At 41.2% G+C, this 18578-nt stretch overlaps 1 protein-coding gene across 1 annotated transcript in view; it reads right to left on the reverse strand.

Moving 5' to 3' along the window:
- Window positions 1-18578, reverse strand: part of LOC136423448 (glypican-5-like) — a 47232-nt gene that overhangs the window by 9569 nt on the left and 19085 nt on the right. Inside the window, exon 6 of the mRNA XM_066411591.1 lies at window positions 14399-14519. Within this exon, the coding sequence (XP_066267688.1) occupies window positions 14399-14519 (121 nt within the window). The remainder of the gene's footprint in view (window positions 1-14398; window positions 14520-18578) is intronic.

The following is an 18578-nucleotide window of genomic DNA, read 5'->3' on the forward strand; positions in this document are numbered from 1 at the left end:
AAATCTGCTGAAACAATTGGCCATTTGATTGGTTACTTCATTTTCTCAATCAGAAAATTACTACACTACTCGCAATTGTTTTCATATGTTTCCAATGACACACTTGCTCATGAACTTGGGTGGGAGTTCCAGGTATGACAGGTTGAGCTGAACTGTTGACGACCTCTGTGGGGAATATTTAGCACTAGTTGCTGTTCAAGCTTACAATGGGACCTAGCCGAGCGCGTCGCACGCCGCCTCACGGTCCATACATCCTACTTATGATGCATGAAATATTGCAAATCAGGCCATCAAAATGCATCAAAAGGGAACAGATGTCAGACCCCGCATTCCTCAAGCAAGATTCACGGCTACGCGGTTCCAGACCGTGGCGGATCGGGGGAGAAATGGCGGTAATCTGCGGGAGACCCTAACGAATCATTTCGTCATTTAAAAATAGATGGTAACAGACATTAGCTGTTAGTAAATGGGCACACAACTATTACATCTATACCGGACTTGGAAGTGGGAACTATTCATAATTGTCTGGAAGTCTTGCAGAGTTGACCTTTCAAAACAATATCAGTTTAGCATATTTGATTTCATCATGTCATGTCCTCTTGATAATTCCATATTCATTATTTCCATATAATAGGAATATGACAATATTCATGCTTGATAACATAGTATTAGCACCAATGCTAACTATATTAGACATGTAATCCAGTTTGAGAGTTATCAATCAAAAAAAGGTTTCGATAATTGAAACAGGATAATGGATGTAATATACAAGAATCCAAAAATTGATAATAACTATGATTATCTTAATATTGATTTGTATATTTTTTAAATAGTTCATTACATATTTTATCTGATCGTGTAATAAGGTAATTCCTCTTTACTTGCAACACTAGTCGGCTCATATTGTAGGGGTTAATGCGTCAAGGTGCTGTTTAACCACTCTTCTTACAACCATAATGATTATAACAGATGTTAAAGACAAATCACCTAATCACAGCCCAGGTGTACTCAAGCAGTGATCATCATTATCAGCAGCCACATGACCAGGCTGGGCACATTTACAGTCGCTTGAAATGGCTTCCAAAATATAAGGCAAAAGAAAATTTCATTTCCGGTGTAATCATATAATCACAATCAATATATAAGCTACCTGGGCATTAATTATAGGTGTACATATATATAATTTGCATCATATTATGGTTATAATGGTCCTTTACTTATACTGGCTGTTTCACTGAGCCTTTGTATTGAAGAAGCCTATATTGTCTGTATTGCATGTAAGCCTGACCTAAAAGGCAATGCTGTTCCTCCAGCTAAATGACTAATTGCAGCCCAGTGATGGGAAAGCTATAGTCTAACCTACATCTGTCTCTATAATGTTTCCATTTTCTTATTCACTCAGATGTCTTCCCAATGGCTAATGGCTACGATAAATCATGTCGTCACATCGTTAATGGCAGACTCTCCTACTTTCCACACCTTTCAACATTAACAAGTTATGCCTGTGCTGGTGGCGAGGCCAGAATCCAATTTTCGTTTGAACGAACACTTAATGGCTTCTGCATACGAACTAATCTCAGCACAAAACAGTCCCAACAAAGGACAGAAACATTATCGCAGCACTAAATACCTCCAACGATGCCCGGGGGGATGCTAAACCCCATCCTGGATTCCTTCACAGTAACATTTTGTTAGGTGCTTTCAAACTTCGGGCGAATATATCACTTTTTATCTGATGTGTTGGCTATTAAAGGAACAGCGGGCCTGACAGGGAGCCGTCCCGTGGAAATCAGCAGTTTTAGCGATAGCGTGGAAATGGCGCCGCAGGGAGGGCGGGTCTTAATGAGCCGAGGTAATCACCGCTGGACGCACCACCTGTTCACCCCAGGTGAGGGATAAGCGACGGCGCTCTTCCTTAATTTTCCAGGGCGTGAACATGATATACTCTATATATAGTGTTTCCCCATACTCCCTCTCTTTCTTCGTTTGCTCAACCGGACAAACTTTCCACCAGACCAAACTCTCCGTAATCAACGTTTACCGCGACGTAACGGCTACCCCGTCGGAATGTTAACACGCAGATGATTGGGTGCGGAGTCCCATCTTTGCTAACCTCCCTGACATGATTCGCGGCGAGGTCCTCTCTTACGCCATCCAATTTTCCAGTGCATGCTCCTTGAGATGAGCTGGTGGCGTGGGCAGAGCAGGTCCCGCCGATGGGGAAATGACAGTCTGGTCTACAGTTACATCTGTTCTGAGCCTGGTAATCAGCCTCTCAAGATCAACCCATGCGTAGGATATTGGCATAAGGTCTTATGATATCAATGTGTGTAGAAGAGACTTGCTACAAGCGCTGGCAACGAGACTATCAAAATTGTAAAGTAAGACTGTAGATATAACATCAATCAATTTTTATTCCAAACTCTAGGAGATGATTACATCATAAAAGCTTATTGAGAAAGAGTAAGGAATTCAATTTGCACAACAAAAACTTGAACTTGACACAAAGAAATAACTGTTGAAAACAAAGATTATAAAAATCCATCAATGTCTTTACTATTGTCCCTGATTTAAAAAAACAGACGCTGCTGAAAATTTAACCTCCTTGACACAACTGGGTCTTGGATAGAATCCAATTTTCACAACAAAAACCTTGAACAACTTTAATAAGTGTTAAAAACTAATGTTGTAAAAATCCACTACTTTCTTTTTCATTGTTGCCTGATTAAAAAACAAAACAGATGCTGCTGAAATGTAATCTCATTGGCAGAACTGGGTCTTGGATATATAATAAGAATCCAATTTTCAAAAGAAAAACCTTGAAACAAGGGTCTGAAATCAGTGTTTATAAAACATTATAAAAACCCACTAATCCTTTTTTCATTGTTGCCTGATTAAAAAAAAAAGTGATATCGAAAACGTAACCTCCTTGGCAGAACTGGATACTGGACACTTTCAGGTGTTGGCAGTGAGTTGGACCTAATTCCAAACAGGGCTGCACTCAATCATTACTTCATCCAGGTTACCAACCCTCCATACATACAAATACAGTCATTTCACACCCAACACCCTCCCGCCCCAATTCAGTCCACTACAGGTCACTTTTTTTAATAGGTTCGGAATCCGCGCTGGTTCAGGCTCTACCGGACGGCCGTCGCCAGGGACGGCTCACCTTACCACGGTGGAACATCTAACAGCGCCGACAGCGTGATCGATGGGTCGTTCCATTACAGCGAGTAGGGGTCATATAATTCCCACTATCACTTAAAAATCAAGCTCTTTTATCAACGTGCACGCTGTGAGTTTAATAGGCAGGAATAGCACATTAGTCATATCACACTTTTCTGTGAACGGAGCATTACTATCGCGGTGAAGCAAGACTTCTCCCTGAAATTTCCAATAGACCTTCAAACAATCTTGGAAAAATACGTCCATCCATCATTTAGTAACCTATTGCCAGGCGACCACACCCACTTTGGTAATAAAACTCCACGCACAAAGCAATTGGACTACCGCTAGTGACCTGCATTCATGTGAAGGAGTGAGAGCTGCTGATTCAAAGGAGGATCTGCACTCGTCTTCACCTGGTTTACAGACATGCTTGTGGCAAATTCTGCCTTAGAGGTGATGTCTTCATTGGGATGAGTCTGGCTGTGTTATCTGGGGGAGGGGAGGGTGACAGAGATGGATGGGGGGCCGTGCGGGTTGCGTGCGGAGTAATCTTTACGTGCCGGCTTGGTTAGATGGGAGCATTTACCAACTTATCAACAGCAGGGGTTCATGGCCAAGCCATGCATATTGGGCACATCAACACCATACTATACACATACATACAGATGAAGTACTAATACATCAATTTACCTTTCCAACAAACATAATCAAATGTACCTGCAAATACGACTGTCAACTCTTACAAAGTCATTCCTCTTCAAGGTGTAAACATTATGAAAATACGGTAATATATATTACAATCTTGCAGAAACTGTAACTGTAATCTAAAACTGAAGATTTTAATTTCAAAACAAAAAGTACCATCTACCAGGTACTACCTTTGACATAGAGAAATGGCATCTAATCTCTTCTAATATGGCTGTATGATTTATATTTCCTTAAACAATAAAAATCATAATGGCAAGAACACGATAAATTGTACAGGAAGTCATCAGTCATATACTACAGAGGTATTTAGCATCATTTAAAAGAATGTGACAAAGACTGTTAACATCAAGAAAAACACATAAAAGCCACATACGATTCAAATTTTGAGACAATGTGTGCATGTTGGATAGCCTGTGAGGAGTTCAATGCCTCATTTATGTTCCTGTCATGAAGAGTTTATCCACCTTTCTACTCCAATATCAAAGGAATATATCTGAATTGTAGATCATCTTCCCTGACAATAAATATGCCAGGAAGATCAAAGTCATGGCTGAATTTTTAGCTCAGAGTAGCGCCTGTCGTTTCTCAAAAGACGCAACTGCCCCCGGGAGACCGCGCTTCTCGAATAATTGTATCCCGGAGAGGCTGATAGATCCGGCCTGGATGGTAAAGGCCACGCCTGATATATCGGACTTTAACTCCCGGGGGACCCCTGTCATTTGCAGGGAGATCTTTAATGGTTCACGGTGAGAAACGGTCTTGACTTTCCGTAATGCCACACATTATAAGCTAGATCTATTACAGCTTCCTTTGACGAGGGAGCAAATGGTACCTTTTAGAAGACTAATGCAGTTAATCACCCGGAGAAGAGCTGTGGCGAGAAACATTTACGACAAGGACGCTGTTTTAACATTTACTAAAGATCATGGGTAGCGTGTGGTGACGGTAGCACTCGTGAAGGCGAATCTTAACGTCTTGGCACATACCACGCACTTCACGCATGGCTAGGCGTGGGATATTGGTGGAATGGTGTAATGGGTTTTAAGATGTAACTGAAAGGTGAGAGGAAAGTTTTTAAGTGATGGATGTGGAGGCTGACGAGAGAAACTACCAGGGATGGAGCATGAACAGTTGTGGGGGATAAAATGTTACACAGACATTGAGGTTTTACCATAGAATTTATACCAAATACTGGAAACTTTTGTGGTGGTTTTAAGTACTTTTGCAGTGATCTCAAATTCATGACACCACAACTTATGTCTCCCTTGTATGATTACTATACAGTAGGATTTGTTTCAAAAGCTAATTTAAAACAGCGAAAACCTCCCTTTTCCTCCTATCACGAAAAAAAGACATACCACGAAAGTAAATAAATTTACAGTAGGATGGCAGAGGAAAAGAAACTACTAGACTTCTTCTGCATGACAAGACAAACTTGCACTTTCTTCTTCATTTTTACAGAACATCCCCAGGAGGTTTATTCCTGACTTCACCATTTGGCTTCAGTGTGTGACTATCCTGTCATAAACCTTAAATTAGTTTTGGCAAATCGATGACAGTAACAGACAGGTAGAGCCTTCCCAGAAGGCTGAAGATTGATCATCTCACATCACCCTTAGAAACTTGTCACCCGCCCCCCCCCCTCCTGATCCCTGTCCCTGGGGGATAACTTTTGGCCTTCAAGAGTCAAGTTCGTTTCCAATAATCCCTTTCATCTTCAAACAGCATGATATCTTCTACTTTCATCTTCTAATTTTCTTTCAAGCAGTTAACAAGGGATAATCAATGCCCTGAATTAGGGAATCAGAGCCATTTGTTTTCTCTGACGGCGGCAATATCATAAAACAGAAACTAATGAACTCCCTGCTTCTTCTGTTTGCAGTCTGCTGAGCTCGCAGACAGATGGCACTAGTTCTGTCGGCCGACACAACAACAAGCCCAAGATTATTCTGTAATACCTCGCCAAGTGATGGAAATACCATGCACCCACTAGGCAATAATCCTGGCTCGCTGGGTGCCTTCGCTGCCAATCAATAACGCCCGATGTGCAATGAAACCATGTCGTACCGTGGCCCTCGCTACGTGCAGACATCAATAAAGGGACGGGAAGGTGTCAGAGGCATAAGGGCGAGTCATTCGCTGGTAGAGGGGCCATCAATCTAGCTGACAACTTCCAGAGTCACTCCAGTACAAATTTTACCACGTTGGGATATTCGGCTACGTTACATCAGAGTGGCTTAGGTCTGCCTCTTCTCACACAGCTCAAAGACCTCTCCCTCACTGACATGCCAAATTGTCCTGATAGAAAGCCTTCAAAGACATGATGGTATCAAGAGAAAGTTTTTGAAGTGAGCGGCGAGTTTGTATCTCATATTGCATCAGCATTAGTATCGCTGTGCTCCACACCATTGGATCGTTCCTCCCATGTCTGCAATATCGTTCCGTTGGAGATGGTATCGCGCAGAAGCCCCCGGACCGACCAACGGTTACGGCTGACATTTCAAAGCAGATTGCGTCTGATGGAGTTGTATTGACAAGTTTGTTTCCAAATTGATGGGGCGACAGGATTATTTGATGTGTATTGGCAAAGGCAGCGCTACAAGAGGTTGTCAGGAAATGCTAGATGCACTCTTGTAGCTCAAGCTTCAAAAGAAATCAATGAAAACGGCTCCACAAAGGACTCTATAAGCTATTTTCAAAGGTTGTACCAAACTCAACTTTGTGAATGAATAACAGACATGCACTTTGAAGACCCTCAGTCAGCCTCAAGAAAATCCAGCCTGTTCTGAAGGATGTTTCACGTCAGGAGCTTATTTTTCGACACTTTCTTGGTGAATACGATACAGCCTGTCTGTTTGCAGTAAATCTAAAGCTCACAACTACTTTTGTGCGAGCGCTGTTGCATATCATTGCACATCTGTTGGACGTTCCAAGTTATCTTTTTGCTGGGAAACTGGCCAAAATCAATGCGTGCACATGAACGCCATCCATCATCACATTCCTAAGGCCAAAAGTGGGCAAGAAAGAGCTGCCAAACTCTAAACTTTCTTTTTTCCGTTATCTTCTGTTTGATTTCATCCCACGTTCTTCCTTTCACAACAGCCACTTTCCAGCACCAAGGACAGGAATCATCTCATACAAATCTTCACTAGGGTCAGCACTCAGAGGGTTTGGGGTTCGATAGTTATTGAGAACACAAAGCCCTGGGGTGCGTTTTATTGCATTTCTGCTCTAGCCCGTATCGTTATGAAGATAAAAAGTAATCTTAAGGATACAGGTAACTTAAGGTGGATCTGAGACATGGATTCTTCTTCATAATGATAAGATATCGGAGGGGCTACAAAGGGTGGGTCACAAACTGGGAATCAAGAAGGCAGAAATAAAACTGCCCCCAAATATTTCACTCTTTTTATCAATAGCTTAGTGAAATGGGATGTTATGCAACGTGATATCATAATTACATTTTTAAATCTGTAAATCATTAAAGGTCGGAAGCTGCCATATACAGATAGTAGCAATGCCAAGTGAATTCATCTCATCTTATCCATCCCTTAGTCTAACTATTTGACAGTTCGGGCACCACATAAGATCTGGCAACCAGTTTTCTCCACCCCCACCCATCTCATCAGTTTTCTGGGTTTTTTTTTTTTGGTATTTAATATATTGAGAGTTGGAATTAAAGAAGACCATGACTGTGAATTTTTCTTTCTGGGGCAAAACTATATCTATGAAAAGTGTATCTATGGCGTAGACTACATTCAGTCACATTAATCGGACTACCATAGGAATAATGTAGTCCAATTTGTAGTTCCAGAAATGATTCTCTTCCCCTGATTTGCATGATGTCCATTAAAACCAGCACATATCAAACTCGATGTCTGACACATGAATGATGGCCGTTGGCCTTCAGTGTTGGGTATGGACTCATTAATAATGAACCCCCGGACTTGTAGTTCTATGTTTATAAATAAGCTTATTCATGCCATAAGCCCACATAAAGTTCACCCGCCTCTACATGACGTAAGATTAAAACATGGCAAGTGCACGCCACAGAGCAAACAACCAGCCAATCCTGTCAACATGTATGTAAAGTCAAGGTTGTTTTATCCGTTTGATCTTGACGTGTTCTTTGATTCTCATCTTCGGCTGGGATATTTTTACACCCATTAGAGGACTCCATTTAAAAGGCACGAGCAATTTGACAAGCAGGCCGTCGCCATTAGGGCTCATTGAGACCGGAATTCTTTCACTCGATTAACAACTGTCTGAATTTGAATACCTGAAAGGTCACCGTTGCTCCCTGCTGTGAGATGTGATTTGAATGAATTCCCCGAAATCTAGGGCTACAAATTTTGCCGGGGAGTAATTGAGTCCATTACGGCAGAGCGCAATTCTCCAAGGGACGTTATTGCCATCCGTGATAGGTGTATGGTGGGACTCTGGACTCTGGCGTGCGACTGTTGCAACTTCCTGTCCCCCCTGTCACATTATTCATGGCATGACTTCCTAACCTTCGCAATGAAACCTGTGGAAAATGAATTCTTCCTCACATCGCTTCATTCCATCCGGGTTACACGCACACTCCGATTGCAATTTTGATCCTTCCCAATGACTCGACAACCAAACTATTACCAAGTCCAATATTTTTACCAATTTTTACGTTGTCAAAACCACTTAAAGGCCGGAGCTAATACTCCTGGATATTACTAAAATGAATACTGATTTTGAGTTCTTTATTCTCGGTGGACATCTAACAACATCTGTAGATTACAGCGTCCCATGGTTATTGGACCTATGCAGGCACTGAGTGATTGTTCTGAGGTAATGAAATTATCAGACATTGTCAAAGGCAGGCAATTATGCCCAATATTTTATGTGCAGGAGTTATGGCTCTTATTACCCCAGCCCTGATCAGTATGCAGATTCTTGTATACTCATTGATGCGGCAAAGATGCATTCATTGTTAACATTAGTGGTGGTGTCGGGTGGGACTTCCACTAAATGTCACATGAAATAATAGGAGCGTATTATGGATGTCTGGGTTAAGAGGGTCGCAGGCCCTTAATGGAACTGCCCCCCCTCCCCATTTAGAGTTTGCATTTAATCTGCAAATAGAATAATCTGGCAGTATTGAAAGCTGTGTGAATCTGTGATAGTGTCAAAGACATGTCTGTAAAGCCGTCAACACAAAGGAAATTGAAGGAGATAGCTACAAGACTGCAGAAAAGGTAGGTTTGCAACTTCCCTTGCTATTGCTTATTTACTATTTACTAAAAGTTGTACGTAATACCAGTTTACGATCATGTTCATCTTTCATATAGCAAGGGACATTTTTACTAGGAGGATTTTGAAATGAGAGGATTGATATGTGTTTGTGAAACTTCAAGGGCACACCCTGTTCTTACTCAAAGCCAAGCAGGAAGCTCAATTTTCATATTGACTGTGCCCAGGCATTGAAACGACTATTAATGAAGTATGGTAGAATTTAGTTACCCACATGCTGTGCCCACTAGTCTAAAACCCCGGTTAAACTGAGCTGGAAACGGCGGGTTGATAACAAATGATGTAATTTTCCCAGTAGGATGAGTCATGCGATCAACATGCCTTCTCGTTTGTAACACGTCGCAAATGTAGACGACTGGCCGTGAAACGTAATGAAACAAAATCGCCGCCACCATTAGTTAAGATTACGCCCATTTTCCTCTCGCTCCCCACATAATTGCCTTTTGGATGCGCCGGCCAAATGACCATTGTGCCCGTCTCCTAAAGCCCGATCATTTCATATTAATTTGGTACTATTTATTTTCTGCAATTTGTTAATGGCACGTTTATGTGTCTTATGGCCTGTTCCGTACACGGTCGGGGTTACGGAGGTCACAGGTCATCCATACAGATCGCCTCGGCGAGATGACCTATCCACACAATGAGCCGTCGATATCACCAGGGCTAAAATCGAAAACTGAAGACTTTGGGGCTTAACAATTTCACCAATCATAATCACCGACACAAACTGGGACGGTTTGGAGGGAAGATATAGACAGATGCATACAGAAGAGGGTTCCTATATTCTGGTCATACATTCTGGGATCAGTTGTTCAATGACCTTTTGTACCGGGGGTCGGGAGGGTCAGTGTTACATCATTAGGGGGGCTACTTAGCCGTAATGACCATCCTTTATCTTCCTGGCACGATCGTTTGGATTTGTCTGTGGTGTCGGGATCTTCGTGTAGCCCCGAGGATGAGAGTGTCCGATACAGATCACGCTACATTTGTGGTCGGGATGGTCATTTTTGTAATACCCTCTGATCCGTAATGGCCATGACTCTTTTGTGTAATGATCAGCTGGGTCAAAGCGAATGGTCATTTTTGTTCCATTGAGTCGCACAAATGATGATGTTACTTTTTTAAAGACAGTTTAAACAATTTGGATCAAAGTAACATTTGTTTTAGCCAAATCTACATTCCAGCACAAAGTTGTCCATTAATGATATGTAAGGACTTTTAAAGTGCGTGTATCCGTCCCAAAGTGGGATACCATGACTCCCGATTTTTGGTCTTCTCAAAGCTTAATTATTTTTCCCTGTGGAAAATGCTAAATCTATGTTGCACAATTACAAATACAGGATTCCGGTAATACTTCAGTTTTGATTTCGTACCAATCTATTCAAGTCTACCACAAATAGATAGAAAAATGGCAGCCAAAACATTTGAAAAATGCCTTCTTTCCTTGCCCTCCATAAATGTAAACAAGTCGAATGCCAAGACAAGGAACTGAACTTTCTACCCTAGAACCTTAAATACACAGTGGAGAGCCTTATTCCGATTTCCCATTTCTACCACCTCTGTTTGGTGAAACTGACCAGATAAAATCTATTGATCGATGCTGACTTTGGTTAGAAAAAATCGATGTGGATTACATGTTCACACCTATAATGAAATATTGAACATTTCGTCGGGCTTCGCAATATCGTGTCTGCTTATTACATGATATAACTTCTCACCGTGGGGGGGACGCTATCCGTCAAACTTACAGCATGTTTTTTCTATTAATGGAAAATTGCCTAAAACCTACCCGTGGGTGGATATTACCACTGGTCATGAATAATGGCTGCAGGTCAGCCAGGAATGGACGCCACTCAATGGGAATCATGGAGGGAAGATTCAAGTCCTGCTCGCTATGAATAATAGATTCTTACGACCAAGATGGGATATGAAGAACACATGACCTGGCCATTTCGTGTCAGGTAATGTCCGACTTACACTCATCCTACACAAAAAGTCGTAAAGGCTTTTGCGTAACTAGGTTAGGGCGCACATAATTTAGAAAAGTTTCTGTAGACCTATACGGAGACCTCCGAGGTAATATCGAATGATAACTGCAATCTTTAACCATATGGAGGTGTGAAGAGAGAAAATTACCCTCCAGACAACATCCGTCAGGGGTCATTAAAGCTGCTATTAATACACCAACAGGTCCATTATTCATAGACGGCCAATAAACAATCATCTGTCCAGACTTCTTATGTTTGAAGAAACATCAGTCTCTCTTTTTGGAAGCACTCTGTAACTTCTATAAGCATGTATGGAAGCATCCTTTTGTTTGACAAGAATCATGACAATCTTTTCCGGACTCCGACATGCTTCGCAGTTGGTACAACGGACTGCATTGACACTCATCACGGTGGAAACCAAAAACGCTACATTTTCTTCTTCGAAAAGACCGTTTAAAAGTAGGCGATAACTGCCGACCAAACTACCAGCATCGTGACTGGGAACTGAAAAGCCGAACAATGCCACGTAAGATGAAAAACGATAAACGCCCTTCTCCCGCCATTGAGACAGTAGATTTACCGTTCACTAGACAATGTGAGGACCCTTGTGCTTGTATTCCCATCATCTTGGGCAAGAGGTCAATTGCCCCGGCCCCATCTAAAAGCCATGATGGCCATAGCTGGGGGCTTAAGCCTCACCCGTGCACATGGGGCCTGCTCATCTGGGGAGTAGAAATGCTCATAAATAAAACGCTATATACTTTTTCATTGAGACGGTTCGATCCAGCAGCAAAAATTTGGTTTTCTACTATTACTAAATGTACCTAAAAGTACCCCATTCTATGTTGAGTAATCGGACCCAAGACATGCAGCATGAAAAAATGACTCGACTTTCAGATACATATGGGTTTAGATTGTCTGGGATTACACCGAGGTGATAAATTATACATGGCATTTTTTCCACTAGGACGGCTTGTCTGAAAAGAGAGATTCCTAGAGAGGAAGGAACAGGTTTCATTTTTCTGAAGTAACAAGTCATTCCCAGTTGGTTGTCGTGTTAGGAATGGGTGTGGTGCAGTTTGGAAGGAAGCTGCCAGGGGGATTTCCAGTCTCGCAATTCCAATCATTAATACAAATGTTTCATAAAGCTCCTGGATGTCAATTTAAATCCAGATCATTTTCAATATCTGATCACCTTTCCATCCCTCTACATGACCTATTTCCTCAACATCATAATAATGTATTAATAACTATCCAGTTATCCTGTTCTACCCCAGTCCACAGACCAAGGTTTCAGAATAATCCATCATTCCCAAAGATGACAAGATGATCCCTGCAGTAAAATAGTAGGATTAACAAAGCCTGTACCAGTCAGCATCAAAGGCCCACTGACGGACGACGTGACCTGCATGTCGACACGTCTGTTAACGCACGCCACGGCGGCGGGACGGTCTGGACCCCGTCATCCCGCCGGCGCATCGGCCATCATCAATCCATCACGCTAACCCGGACAGACTATATTACTGTAATTAGCCAATTGGTCACCATTTGCTCAATTTCTTAGTTTAAAAGGAACGCTATTCCCTAAGCAGTGCGAAAATGTATGGTTATGGGGGGATAGTCCGAACAGTTGCAATTTGTGTTTGCCACTGATTGGACGGAAAAACGAAGGCGTTGTCCCTAGATGCGCATCAAGAAAAAGCGCAGCTTGTCTTCCATTTAGAAGCTAACCCCAAGTGAATGGGATTTGTAATAGCTTTCAAACTCCATCCACTTTAGATGCCTTTTTCATTACTTCTCTCACAGCACCAGCTTACAAACTAACAAACTTGTACTTAGAAGCGCAGTCAAGTTTTACATCCTGAAGACAAAATGAATGACAGCATCAAAACCTCTTCAAGAATCTCTTCATTCCAAGACTCTTGAGACCATGCAATTTGTATGCACCTAAGACATTAATCTCTTCTGTGCTCGAGAAAGTCCCTGCCGTCATTCCGTCTTATTCTATCGGCTCCTTATTGTCATTTGTACCGAGGAATCTTCCAGGCTTTTAAGCGGAGCGAACATGCCAGGAAATCCCCAGCTTCACAGACTTCAAAGCTCCATCCCAATCCTCCTGTGGCAATCTGTCAGGCGCTGAGTGAATAGTAAATGTACTTGCCTGATGATTCATTTATGATCTATCCGACACACCCAGACTTATAATACCTTCACGACCTACTTCTCTTCCTTCAGGCTCTACCACTTCCTTTACAGGGGTGGGATTATAAATTCTCTCTCCCTCACTTTCACAAATCAAGTTATTTCAGACCTAACAACCCCGATTTTTGTTATTGCAAAGGTGTTACCTTTCATTTTGTATCTATTTAACAAAATAATTGCAATACATTCAGATTTTATTGACATCCAACCCCAAAATATTTCAGAAATCTCCTCCAATTTTTTTTCAAACTTTAAACTAGTGACAACCTTCACCCTTGTTTTAACCAAATCAATGTCTACAATTTTCAGACTCCAAGTTCCTCATGAATCTTTGATAATTGCAGGCACCACGCCCGCCATTTCGTGACCTACCCGCGGACTATTCAATTTGTCAATTTGGGCGGAGAAACAGACACAACTGTAGATCTCGGCGATATGACAGGCTTTGTGTTGAATTATCCATGTAGTCCGCCCTTCATCAATAGTAATGTCTTTGTTAGTTTTAGAGATACTAAAATCTCAGTAAAAAGTAACTGTACCTTCAAATAATCTACTGAGTTGTAGTCGACAATATACCGAGTAAGTTTGATATCTTTTCTCTACATCAATAGGTTCTATTATACATCAAATTTCAGACAGTAAAGCCATTATTTCTTTACTTGAACCCTTCTTTCCTACTAAATTGTAAAATATTTTAGGCTTTTGTCACTGCAAAATGAGGGTGTCTCCCCAATGACCTTACCCAAGGCACCTGACATTATCCACCAATCAGCACACAGGATTGAGAGGTCATAGGTCAGCCAATGATTAATTCCCGGCCGTGACAGAGGCTCTCACATGTATTATTCATAACTGATAGATGGATACACTTCCATTTACATGACGGATTATGGACTGTTTTAAATATGATGTTAGATTTGACATATATTCTGTTATCCTTATACAGGCTTTCCTAGGTAGTCAAGACAAAAGAGCAATGGAGAAAATAATTTTACAATATTCGTTGGAGTTGGAATAGAATGTTATGATATTGTGATAGGTCTCACCTCTTTGATGTGCTTTAATTTGTCGATGATGTTGACGATGGTGGCGTCTTCTTTGTCTACTCTCAACTCGGGGTTGAACCGCTGTGCTTGGAAGCCATTGTCTACCACAGGGATTGTATATCTGTAAAACATGGAATCATTTAAAAAATATGGTTAGTTTTTTAATAAAGGCAACATGAACAGGAAAAATTAAATCAAGACTTCATTAATCAAAATTAATTGAAGACTACATAAAAAAAAATGGCATACAAAGCTTATAAGACATTCAGTTGACAAGAGTTGACATTTAGGGATTATTGAAAGACATAGATTGATGTGAATTGAGTGACTATAGCTGAAACCTAGATGGAAAGGACAGTCAACATGGCACTGTGGTTCAGCAGTGCCCCCTAGTGGACTGTGGTATAATAGCAGGAAAACTGCTATCCTAGTCCTGTCTTTTGACTGGCATATTAGAAATCTTTCATGAAAAGACTATCAATATCATTGACAACATTGATATGGTCTGCAACTGTAAATTATCAGTCATCTTTGCGTTATTAGTTGATTATTGCTCAGATAGCGATAATTACAAGAAAACCTTGTATGGTATCAAACCCGCGCCACAGATTGATAATGTAGCAGAATGTTTTAAATGCAGCAAAGATTTTAAATAAAATGTCATTAAAGTTACGGGTTAAAATGCATCATATTGTCAAACATGTCAAAATTACTGCGAGGAAAGTGTTATGCAAATGGAATGGAGGAACTGTAAAACTATAGAACTTGTAAGTCCTGTAAATAGGGTTTACTGAAGACTACAGTAATGCACGTAAATTCTTGAAATGGTCAATAGCACCCGCAATGCAACAGTGCCCCCTAGTGGAATTGGTAATCATTGCACCCAAGAACAGGCAGTAAGACATGTATTGATGTAAGAGTTTTCAGTATTTACTTATTGTACAGTCTTCTACTTAGTATAGCAAAACAGTGGGATGACATGTTAATAACACTTATCACAATAAAAGGTCATTTTGATTTATCTCAGAGATCAGTGTCAAGAAATAACTCACAAAAGGTGCAGTAGGGGTAACAAAGTTCCATTATCTATCATGACAATCCCCTCTAACAGAATGGGTTAAATAAAAAAACAGTATGAGTATGAGAGAATGAAAAATACTGTGAGGGAAGAATCATACAACTTGAGTCCGAGGGGCTGTAAAACTACAGAATAGAAAGTCCTGTAGGGTTTGAGGAAGAAAGTAAAGCATGCATGCAATGGTCAATAGTACCCCCTAATGCAACAGTGCCCTCTAGTGGAATTGTTAATCATTGCACCCATGGCAGTAAGAGGTGTAAGTAAATTCAGAGTTTTTACCAATTATCTATCAGGGCTCGAAATTTATTTTTGGGGATAGGTGCACTGGTCCAACTAACAAAAAAAGTTAGGTGCACAAAAATAATTTTGGTTGCACAACATGAAATGAAGTAGAACATCAGCAAAACATCATAACCCAACTGCCTCTTCAGAACTTTAATCTGTAATTCTATTAGCTAACTTCGAAATCTTAAACAAGTAATGCATCAAAGTACAACAAAGGCTGTATTGCTTTTTCTGACAGTTAAATGTCAAGAAATTATTATGTCCCGAGTGTACATAAATCATTATAGTACCTTCAATCTATTACTAGCATACAAAAATATCTAGGTACACTAGTGCACCCGCAGTCAAAAATTTAGTGCACAGCTCCAATTTAGGGTGCTCAAAAGTGCACATGCACCCAGTATTTTGAGCCCTGTATATGGTATAGCAAAACAGGGAAATTGATCTATGGTATAGCAAAACAGGGAAATTGATGAGTGCTTTGCTTTAAATGTTTATAACACTAATCACCATGAAATGTAAATGTAATTCATTTATCTGTAAGAGATCAGTGTCAGGAATTAACTCACAAAATGGTGCAGTTGCCTCGCAGCTCAATAGGAGGCCATACAGTTCCATTTTCTATCATTGTGACCAATAACACTGTAGTATATATCCTAACTGCAAGGTGGCATTCTTGTATCATCGTCATCATTTGAACGACATGCAAATGCATGATGTTACAATTCAGAACTGCCTATTTGGAAGGCAAGGCTTTGAAACCATTGGCACATCAATTTGCTGCAATATCTTCTCCAGCTGCTAGGCAGCGCTTTTAAACCAGATTTTTTTTCAGTTTCAAAAGACAACTAGGTCCTTCAGTCATCTCTCCAATTCCAATGTTACAATGACTTTTATATGTTAACATTGGAAGTGTGCATGTAGGTTTTTAGCTTTTTGAGTAAGTCCTACCTGATGTCTTCTCTTATCTTTATTCTTTGAGATTAATCAAATACTCTGCTAACTAGTCAAACAAACCTGAAGTGCACTTCAAACTGTTTCAAAAGTACCAAAAAGTCGTTGACGAACATTCCAGGCATGTATTTTTACAATTCAACCATACCTGTCTAGTATATGCGAAGCATCCAGACAGAGAAATGCTTTGATCATCTGGACAGAAATATTGGCTGAGGTCCCAGCCAGCCGTGTAGGCGTCTACAAACTTTGTGCAGACGCCTGCAAAAATGTTTGTGTTTGGGGTCACAACATGATTCAGGGGGCAGATTGGGATAGAAATACGTCCAGGATACTGGCTCTGTGTGGTGGGAGAGGGCTGGGCAATTGGTGATATCACTTCGCAGGAATTTCTGACAACCCAGTTTCATCAACTGGACTGTTTTCATGTTCAACATACAACCACAAACACAGTGATCACTACAAAGAAGATAAACAGGGACTTGAAATACTATCAAAATTTGTCCTTCCAATCTACATCTATTCCAAGTACAATGAATCATGTTTCCTTCTTTTGAATCCCCAAGCAAGGAAATGCTTCGCAATTTGGGTGGGAAAGACATGGATTGGAGATAAAAAGAATTTAGAATTGTAGGAACAGATTTTGCGTCATACAGTATCCATGAATACATTTGATATAGCAAAAGTCACTGGAAAGTGCAGGGATAGTCTGTTAGCTGGGTTTAGCATTTGATCCTAACCCACTGCAGTGTAGTAGAAAAACAGAGACAATCTTTGAACTGTGATTCAAATAACAGTTGTCTCTTTGAACTTGGGAAGTTATTTTCCACATTTCCTCAGTATTGCAACTTGTTTCTGATGTCACTTAAGTACGAAGCAGTAATATACATCAACCGACAAGTTTTCCAGAAAAGAGTGGCATGTTACATGAAAATGTTGTGTAATGTAATCCTAAGATCTCAATCCAATCAAGGAATGTAATAAAGTACCAGCGATATGTAAGAATCGTCGGCATGTTCTGCTTCAGCATTGATTTGCGTGCCTAAGCTCTGATAGGGGACATTCCAAAAGTCACCTTAGGGAACCAAATGAAGACGTTTAGGTTTATCAACAACAACATGGCCAAGCATGTTTTACACAGCCCCTAAGACAACAGTTGAAGCTCTTAGCTAAGACACATTGCACCACACCAGTAGTTAGTCGTAGCCAAAAGCGGTCGTCGTTATCATCTCGTCTCGCTGTCCTACTGACAGACGTTCATCCACGTGGAAAGACAGAAGTTGAGTGCCCCGTGAGCCACCTCTCCGCCTTATCTCCCATCTGCAACACGCACCCCGGTATTCCCTGCTCTTCAAATTGGTCGCAAAACATTCACGGCATGTCTGGGTTCGCCATGGAGATTGGGACGCAACGTCCGACGCATATCATCCATTTATCTGTAGGTATTGACGAGGGGAATTTCCTCGCCGCGTGATGGCGAGCGTGATGCCCTTGCCGGCTGGGATCGCTAATGCGGCGGCCGTTCGGTGAGAGTAAAGAGCGGATTGATGGCAGCGGACCGCTCCTGATGTATGGTATCACACTCAGCAGCCTTATCTAGACTGGGATCTTCCTGTTTGGTCGCCTATAAAAAGCTTGCCCTGTGGCTCTGAATGCTATCTACTGCACCCTTTTGTGATTTGTCGCCGCTCTTAGAGTAAATACCCTGTGGCCACTTTGGAATACCAGATCACTTTATACACGTCCAGTTATAGCCCCCCCCCCAACTCATACACATGCAGACTGCTTGACCACTTCAAAACAACAGAGTATTTGAGCATACCTATGTCACCGACCAACATATCTTCCTACTGTACATAATGT

The sequence above is a fragment of the Branchiostoma lanceolatum genome, chromosome 17 (assembly GCF_035083965.1).
Source record: "Branchiostoma lanceolatum isolate klBraLanc5 chromosome 17, klBraLanc5.hap2, whole genome shotgun sequence".
NCBI lineage: Eukaryota > Metazoa > Chordata > Leptocardii > Amphioxiformes > Branchiostomatidae > Branchiostoma > Branchiostoma lanceolatum.